Source organism: Macaca fascicularis, chromosome 15 (genome assembly GCF_037993035.2).
Source record: "Macaca fascicularis isolate 582-1 chromosome 15, T2T-MFA8v1.1".
NCBI lineage: Eukaryota > Metazoa > Chordata > Mammalia > Primates > Cercopithecidae > Macaca > Macaca fascicularis.
In genome coordinates this window covers 53,848,906-53,858,325 of record NC_088389.1, presented here as the reverse complement: position 1 = coordinate 53,858,325, position 9,420 = coordinate 53,848,906, and the positions used below count along the sequence as shown (strand labels likewise).

Genomic DNA, 9,420 nt, shown 5'->3' with positions numbered 1-9,420 from the left:
GTGACCTTCCAATTTTGTTTTTTGTATTAACTGGTATTTAGCCACGGATGAGTAAAGGGCCTGAAAAAATAATCAACAAATTTGTATCATTTTGAGTCCAAAATGTTGGTACACAAACAACCAAGATGTTGATCAACCCACCTCACATACATGCTCACAGGTTTATTCATAACTTTCAAGAGAAAGTGACAATTTTCTTATCAAATAATTTAAATCCAAATATTATTAGGACATCAGCAGCTTTTACTTTGGAGAATTCATTCATCAGGAAAAGTGATATTGCACCAAGCACTGTTGCTCTCTTCTGAATCAGACTGCTTGTTAGAACATTGGCTCTGATTGGTCTACTGAAACAAAGAGTTCCGGCACCCTCTAAGTCATGGATTTGAATCCCACTTTATTCAGGATTGCATCTTAAAGGCACTTGGGACAGTGCTGGGAAACAAAATATGCCAAGCTTCATAGAAAACTTGGAGCTCTCTCTTTGCCTAGACCATAGCAGAACTTGCCCTATGTTCTAAATTCTGTCTCTAAGGCAAACAAAACAGAGGTGATCCACTACAACCAAATTAATCCAGCAAGCTAAGGCTCAAATGACTGCGGATACCTCCGAATCCTCCAGGAGGTAAATTTGCTAAATAATGTAAATTTCTGTCATTTTTACTTTCAAGGTGAATGAAGACTTGGTGAAAGCATTACCTCTGGAAAGGATGGCTTGAAACCTCAACAGAAGGGATGGAAGTTAGGCAATCAACTTGGCTATATTTGCTTAAAAATTAATAATTCACTAAAACTGTTTAACTTAGAGGGATCTAGACACAGGTTATTTTTTATTTAGCAACCTAGTATTAGCAGGAATTGGATTAGCTATCATAAAAATGAGCTCGAAGACAGTAGAAATGAAAAGATTGGAAAAATAAGTTTTGAGAGTAGGATTGCTCTTAATATTTGTGGGGGTTGAGGTAAAAGTACAAATGGAAAACTTCATTATCTGCATCCTGTTCCTTTTATATCTAGCATCATAAGTAGCCTCTTGCACTCCAGTCTCCATTCACAAATTCCATCCACTCACCTGATGTCCACTTCTCTACTCTAGGTTTGTGTATGTTGACCATGTGGTCTGCCCTTGAGGATAGACCTAGAATGAGGTTAGTGCAGGCCATAGAAGGACTGTTTAGGCAAGAAATTTAGGAGTTCTAGAAAACAGAAGGATCATCTATGGGGCAAAGGGAGTACAGACAGCCTTAGTTTCATCAGCTCCTCCCCTCTGTGAATGGGCACAGATGGAAGAGGTCCTAAAGTAGTTCCAAATTGGGGAGGCCAGGACAGAGACCCCAGTTGCTATGGTCAGAGGGTTGTGTCGTGTGGGGCCATAAGCTAACTGCCTTCACATGTGAGAGACTCTCATAGTTTGGTGGAAGGGATTAGTGTGGCTAGGGAGAAGAATGGGAAATTTGAGCCAGGACACAGTTTGGCCTAGTAATTTGAAGTTATATAACAAAAGATTTTAGCTAGCAGCAAGGAAAAACTTTATCCTTAGACCAAGCTGCAGCGAAATGCAATGAACCATGTCTAAGAATACCTAAAGTTGTGAGGCAGAATTGGAACAAAAACCAGGTAACAATCTGCTATGGGTTATACAGATTTCTGCGCTAGTTAGATGTGAAGTAGATGAGAGTTTTATAAAGCTAAACTCCATTGTGACCCTAATAATTTAGTGGAGATGTATTGGAGAACCATGCATGGGGTGAGGTGGGCAGTACTGAGGAAGTTGGGAGGTAGAGACAGGACTGAGTTATGTTTAATGTGTTGCACAGTATGATTTTATTACAAGAGTTCTTTGCCTTCAAAAGTCTTGAAAACTACTACACAATATAATCTCTGAAGTTCTTTCCAACTCTAGTATTCTATGAGTTAAAAAACTAGAAGTTTTCCAGGCACGGTGGCTGACACCTGTAATCTCAGCACTTAAGGAGGCCGAGGCAGGCAGATCACCTGAGGTCAGGAGTTCGAGATCAGCCTGCCCAACATGGTGAAACCCTGTCTCCACTAAAAATACAAAAATTAGCGGGTGTGATGGCAGGTGCCTATAATCCCAGCTACTCAGGAGGTAGAGGCAGGAGAATCACTTGAAGCTGGGAGGCGGAGGATGCAGTGAGCCAAGATGGTGCCACTGCACTCCAGCCTGGGTGAAAGAGTGAGACTCTGTCTCAAAAAATAAAAATAAAAATAAAAAACTAGAAGTAGATTATATCATGGAAAAATGTCAAAGATAATGAGAAATCAAAATAATGAAAAATATTAACTATTAAAAATGTGAGCAATTTTTCATCAAACATGCCAGCCCAAAATGCTCAAAATGTGTAGACCAAGATTTCAAGATGTATTTTATGTGATATATGATTTTATTTTTAGCTAGTTTTTTAATTAGGAAAATAATACATGTGAATGGTTTAAAAAATTACATTTTGAGTATAAGTTGGAAACTACATGTAAGCTTTATTTTCCTGTCCTTGTATCAAATTCAACTATCTACATCTATATTGGCATCTTTTGTATAGCTGTCCAGAAATTTTCGGTATATATCCAAGCGTGTGCTGTGTATCTTTTTTGAATTAAAAATTTAATTAAATATTAGAAAAGATGTGTAACATATGTAAGTTTTACATAGTAACAATAAAGTAAATGCATAATACCCACCCCCTTGGCTAAGGAATAGAACACATCTACCACCTTTGAAGACCTCTGCATGTCTCTTCTTGATGGCATTTATCTCCCTCTCTAACACCTGGTAAGAAACACTATCTTCATTTCAGAGTTTGTCAATTCCATTGATTTCTTTACAAGTAGTTTTGCCCCATAAGAATGTCTATTTAAATTTTATATTTATTATTTTAAAATTTACATATGAAATTCTATTTTATTCATTATTTGACTTGCTTATTTTATTTTTATATTGAATTTCATTGATGTTTTCCTCTTTAATTCCACTGTCTCTCCTTTTTACAAGTTTGTATGTAGCCCATTTCTATTATTTTAGTGTTTGTTGTAGATATTTTAATATATATATTTAACTATGTCTAAATTTCATACATATCTTAAGCTTCATAATAAAACAAAAACTAAAATGTTTTGAGTTCAATTACTCACCTTCCAACTTTTTTTATATTGGAGCTTTATTTTCATTTTAATCCCACAATATAGACATTTATAATGTTGTTTTATACATGTCTTGCTTAGATTGATCCATATTTTTACCATTTTTGTTTACTATTTTGTCTTTCATCTCATCAATTCCTTCTGTAGTCATTTTTGTACAATTTTCCTTCTGAACTACATCTTTCACATGTTCTTTTAGAAAGGGTTGGTTGGTCTTTAACTTTTTTGGGGTTTAGTTTCTCACAAATGTCTTTCTCTCAAAATTCAAATTTTGAACTAATCCTTGAAAGGCATTTCCATTGGATATATATTTCCAAGATGACAGGTTTGCTTTAATCGGTATTTTGAAGATATAGTCTTTTTTTGTTTGATTTATATAATTACAACTGGGCAGTCACATCATCTTTGATGTTCAACAGTTTTACTTTGATCTATTTTAGAGGGGATTTCTTTTTAGTTATTATACATGGAATTTATCATAATTCTGAAACTGATGATTTACCTATTTTACACATTCCAGAAAGTTGTTAGATATGTTTGAATATTACTTTTCCTTCATTTTCTCTATTATTTCCTAAACATCTTAAACAGTCTTACTTAAAAGTTGTCTTTATCTTCCAAATGTCCATCTCTTTTTCTCTCTGTGATGCATTCTATGCGTTCTTTCAGATCTCCATCTTAATGTACTAATAACCCTCTTCATCTATGTCTATTTTGTGTGTATTTTATCCATTCATTTTAAAATTTCAATATTTATATTTTTATTTCTTGAAATGCTATCTAGTTATGTTTCAAATCCTTTTTGTCATATTTTATACACTCTTTTTTTGGATAACACTTTCAAAACACCTTTATTTATTTGAACATACTCAGTGTATAATTTTCCAGTTCCTTTAGGAGCCAAATTTGCTCTCTGTTATTTCTGTGGACTAATGCATATGATGACCAATTTTTTGTTTGTTTGTGATTTTTGATTGTGAACTAATTTATGGGAAATGTGTCATGAGACCTGGGTTTAAGCTGTATTCCTCCAGAGAAAATTAGGCTTTGCCTATACTAGTTGCCTGGGATCAGTATGGAACTCAAAATAAATTATGCTCTTGAGATTTTTAAGAAAACTGATTGTTTGAATTTAGTCTGCAAACACACTGACTTGTTTCTAGTTATGGCACTTCTAAGATTTCTTGTTGACTCTTTTGTGGGGTGATTTTTTGTTTTTTCAAATTCGCCTTTTTGCGAGACTATAAACATTTGGATACACAGATTTAGGGAGGGGTTTCCTATTAAATATTTAACCTTCAACAGAATCCATTCTTTGTCTCTGATCATCTGCAGCTATCAGTTCTATCAGAATTAAAGCGCAAGAACACCAGATATGGATAACTAGCGGTATTAGAACCCACTTCCTTTTCTGGATTCCTCATTATCTCTGGTTCTTTAATGTCTGGGAATCTTGCTTATTTCCTCTCAACTTAGCATACACATACATGCACACACACACTCTCACACACACACTCACATATATGTGTGTGTGTATGTATATACATAATTATTATAGCTAGCATTATTTTGTTATTCCTAATAGAAAAACTTTTCAGGTTTTGAGTTCACAATGCTAACAGAAATTAATGCTTACTGTTTAAGAGTTTATAACAGTCTTTCATACTTCTATATAAGCTTTTTAATTTAAAAATGTATTCAGCAATCTTCTTATATTAACATGTACTTTGCATCATGTTTTGAATGGCTGTATAATATTAAATACTATGAATGAAATATCATTTATTTAACAAGTCCCCTACTGATGGATATTTAAGTTGTTTTCAGTTTCTTGTTGTTACAAAAATAAAGTCAACATATATACACACACACACATATATAAGTTCCATATATATGGTTCCAACAGCTAGATTAAATTTATAGAATTAGAATTGCTAAATCAAAGAATATAGTACTTAAACTTTGATGTTTATTTCTAATTTGCTTTTCAGAGTTTGCAACAACTAATCTGAGAGAGAAAAAGAAAACCTATGCCTGTATCCCCATTGCCTTATCTACAATGGGTTTTATGAGCACATTATTATTAATTTAAGGAATAGTTTGTTTAACCTTATTCTCCATTTATTCCATGGAGATAAAATGTATTTTGAAAACATGAATGGAGTGCTTTTAAAAGACATTTTTCATGGCAAGTGAGGAATTGATTTGAGCCAATCTTTCTTGTATTTGACTGTGAAATATATAATCCAATATAACAGCAATGTCATTAGATCTCTCATCTGACTGTGAGTGTCCTAATTGTTCAGAGCGTCCTCAGAATGAGTCTGATTGGAACCCCTGTTCCCATGAGAGTGGTAATGGCTCTTTACATTCAAGATCAAGGAAGAAATCCATGCTTTCTTCTAGTATGCAGTACTTTCCTTCTCAGTGTTGTCCCACCAAGCCAGAGAGTGATAACAAAGAAGACTCAGCAGTTCTTCCCTCAGATGAGGAAAGCTATGTGGGTTCTTCTCAAAACAATCATCCCATTTGGAGCCTTGAGGATATCAAAAGGAAAATCAAGCCATTGAGAGAGTGGACTATCCAAGAGTTACTGAGAGAGTTTGGGGATAGTGGGAAGTTCCAGCCAAACTCCATGTCCCTGAGCTACTTTAGAGATCAGGTGGTTATGAAGTTCAGAAGAGCTCTGTATTATTCTGGAATTTGGGTGACGCATGTTCGAGGCTACAAACCTCATAAGCACTTTACGGCTAATTATTTTAAAAGAAACCCTGGTTGCCTACACCGGCTGGTTCCATGGCTGAAACGGGAACTAACAGCTGTTTATGGAAATTATGGCTACACAGTGAAGAACATCCTAACCACCATCCTCCATCACATGACAGAATATGACTTGGACAGTGAGTCCTTCATTCACCTCCTGGAACCTTATCTCTTACAACACACCCACCATTTCCTACATGAGTTTATTAGTTTTGTTCATTCACCTTACAACATGGATACCTATGACCAGCGAGCCATCTATCAATGCTCTGCTGCTTCACCATATGTAAACAAGAAGCCCCTTGTATCAGCTCTTGTTTCACCTCTGCCTAAGGATCACACTCTACTGATATCTCAACATAATACAAAGCAGTCTAAAAACACCCAAGGTCAATGGGATAAAGAGGAGAGGCCCCTGTCAGGCTTGAAACAGTTTCCAAATGGTAACTTTTCCTTGAAGAAATCTGAAATCCCACCAGTCTATGATGAAACAGTAAGCAAAATCTATGGTGGAATCAAAGACAAAGCAGAATCAAGTGACCACAAAAGCACCATTTCTATGAATAATATACTCCAGAAGTGGGCTACTCCAAGGGAAAGGTGCCCAGGCTTACTGAATTGCAACAAAAAAGTTCAAGAGAAAAAGACAGAAGGGATAAAGTTGTTTCCTGATCATGTCCACGATCTGGGAAAGAGTGACACAACCGCACACACCTTCAGTACCCCCGCAATTTCTAATCAGGTTCATCCACAGAAATATAGTTTGAGAGAAAGAAAGGGTTTGAGCCTTGGCCAGAAGATAAACTTTCAGAAAAAAGAAGAAGAAAATAACGAATACTCAGATCCTTCACCAAAGACCATTCAAAGACTGTCCAGAGAAAGATCCTTGAAAAGTTGCAAATCCAGAGAGAGAGACCCCTCTTGGAGTTGCATTTCAGAAAATGCCTTTTCTCCTGAGAGAGATGGCAGGAAACTGAGTTCTTTCAGAAAAAAGAGGATGAAGTGTAGACAACTCTCCCAATCTGTAGAAACTGGTTCACATTCCAGGAGAAGAATCCAAAGACGATCAAGGTCCAATACTCACAGATCCAAATCCTGGTGTGTTGGATCTAGAAAGAGATCTGTAAGCAGAGAATCGAGTAATCTCTCTCTGAGAGGAAGTCACAGAAGTGAACACTTTACCCAGAATATATGCTGTGAGCCCTCAAAAGAAAAGCACGCACATGGCAATGAATCAAACTATGGGAGGCCATCTTCAACCACAGTCCAATATGTGAAGCTTTCTTCAACTGCTGTGAAGAGACCCAAGTGTCCTTCTAAAAGTGAAGGTGCTTCCCAAGCAGGAAGACACTGTAACAGTCCCACATGCCTACATCTCCAGGAACACAGATCCCCAAGTAAACAGGAGATAAAGCAAAAAACAACATTTCCTAGAACTGGAAGAACCAGAGCAGCTAGGCACAGAAAAACCAAATGCCATTATTCAGACATACACATCACAGAGGATGTCAATGATGAACTGGTCAATCTGGATGATATAAGACAAATGAGTGGTCTGAGTGTGCACCCTCCTGCAGGAGGCAAATCCACCAAAAACAGCATTTGAATCTTCAGAATATTCACTGGGTCAAGAAAGAATACAAAAGAAACGTACTATCAGAAACATAGGTGCAAATTGTTTTAAAAGGCAAATCAGTCTAGTAAACTAGCCACCAAGCTAATTATTCATATTTTCAAAGAGTATGAATATAATCTAAAAACATTATTGAAAAGATTTATCCATCACTTTATAACCGAAAGTAAAAGCCTGGTTATTAAATTCAAAGTTGACTTTGGAGACAAATGCAAATCATTAAATTGGTCATATATGTAAATATTTCTCCCTACATTTTTTCTTATGAAATCAATTATTAAAATATTTGACTTATTTTTTTGCTTCTAGATTTAACTGTAAAGATTGACTGCTCAAAGTTCCAAACACCCTGAAGATTATACTAATAATAAAAGTATAAGTTTCCTAACACAAGTTATTCATAAGTATGTTACTAAACACATGTGTTATTGTATTAGTTTGTTCTCACACTGCTATAAAGAACTGCCTGAGACTGGATAATTTATCAAAGAAAGAGGTTTAATTGACTCACAATTCAGCATGCCTGGGGAGGCCTCAGGAAACTTGCAATCATGGCAGAAGGGGAAGCAAAAACGTCTTTCTTCACATGGCAGCAGGAGAGAGAAGTGCAGAGCAAAGGTGGAGAATGCCCCTTGTAAAACCATCAGATCTCATAAGAACTCACTATCATGAGAACAGCATGGGGACACTGCCACCATAATCTATTTACCTCCCACAAGGTCCCTCTCCCAACATGTGGGAATTACAGTTTGGATTACAATTCAAGATAAAATTTGGATGGGGACACAGAGCCAAACCACATCAGTTATTTAAAAAATAATAATATCTATTGAGGTCTATTAGATTTTAGACCTAATGCATTTTTAGTCCCTGGAAAATAAAGGCAGGGTCACTGTCTTAAGGTATAGGTATTGTCTTAAAGTATTTCACAGCCTAGTTACCAAAATAGATGTAAATAAATAGGTAAAAATGAACATCTATGGAATTTTTGGCACACTTTTTACTATCACCCTCTCTCGAAAACTGTACCTCCACATGCCCTGACATTCAGATGTCTTCATTAGATACCATTTTTTTCTTTTAGATAACTCTGATTCTCCATCTATAGTACCATGGCACAATGATGGTGGCTACTTAAACCAAGCTAATCAGTATTCTGCCCCTCTGGTGGCACAATATAGTATTTCCCTGGTATTTCTCAAACTAGTTCTGAACAAAAGGGTCATTCTTTTTCCCTGTTAGCATATGGTGAGAAATTTAAAGTTTGGATATTAAGTTGGTGCAAAATTAATTGCAGTTTTTGCCATTAAAAGTAATGACAAAAATTACTTTTGCACCAACCTAATACTATCAAGAGCTGTATTTCTCAGTATGAGAAAGTCAGTTTGAGGTAAGACAGGAGAAAGCTAACAGAGTAAAGTGAGACAAGTCAGGTGAAGAGAGTCTTGTAAGTAGGACCTGGATCTTCTAGAACCCAAGCTGTCATTCTATCTTTTATGTGGCTGTATTATTTTAACCCTCCCTAAGTATTGTGTCAGTACATTTCCTGTATACCTCCTTTATTAAATCAGGATTTTTATTCACTTTCAATCAAGCAAGGCACTGGGAATTGGCACAATGGAGTCTGTTAGAGAATGAACAGCGGGCAATAATTGTCTTGGGGAAGTTTCTGAAGACTTTTTGGAAGTCATATATGGGTATGGTCCTAAAAGGTGAGTAGGAGTTTACCAGGTGAATTTATTGGCAAGGGCTATCAAGAAAAAGGAGAGACCTGAAGAAGAGGAAGAAAGATGAAATTGTCTAGAACTCCACTTCTAGTGTAGCTGGAAAATCCTGAGAGATATGCTGAGAAGGGAAGCTGATGC

At 36.1% G+C, this 9,420-nt stretch overlaps 1 protein-coding gene across 1 annotated transcript; it reads left to right on the top strand.

Annotated features, from left to right (window-relative positions):
* Positions 1-557: 557 nt before the first annotated feature.
* Positions 558-7,557, top strand: LOC102122352 (uncharacterized). Its single transcript, XM_045373549.2, has 2 exons — positions 558-625; positions 5,151-7,557. Exon 2 carries the CDS (start codon positions 5,420-5,422, stop codon positions 7,526-7,528), a length of 2,109 nt encoding a protein of 702 aa, XP_045229484.2. The 5' UTR covers positions 558-625; positions 5,151-5,419; the 3' UTR covers positions 7,529-7,557.
* Positions 7,558-9,420: the final 1,863 nt, after the last annotated feature.

What these genes read in the sequence shown, in the direction of transcription:
- LOC102122352 (XM_045373549.2), top strand. Translation starts at nt 5,420, where the DNA reads ATGTCATTAGATCTCTCATCTGACTGTGAGTGTCCTAATTGTTCAGAG.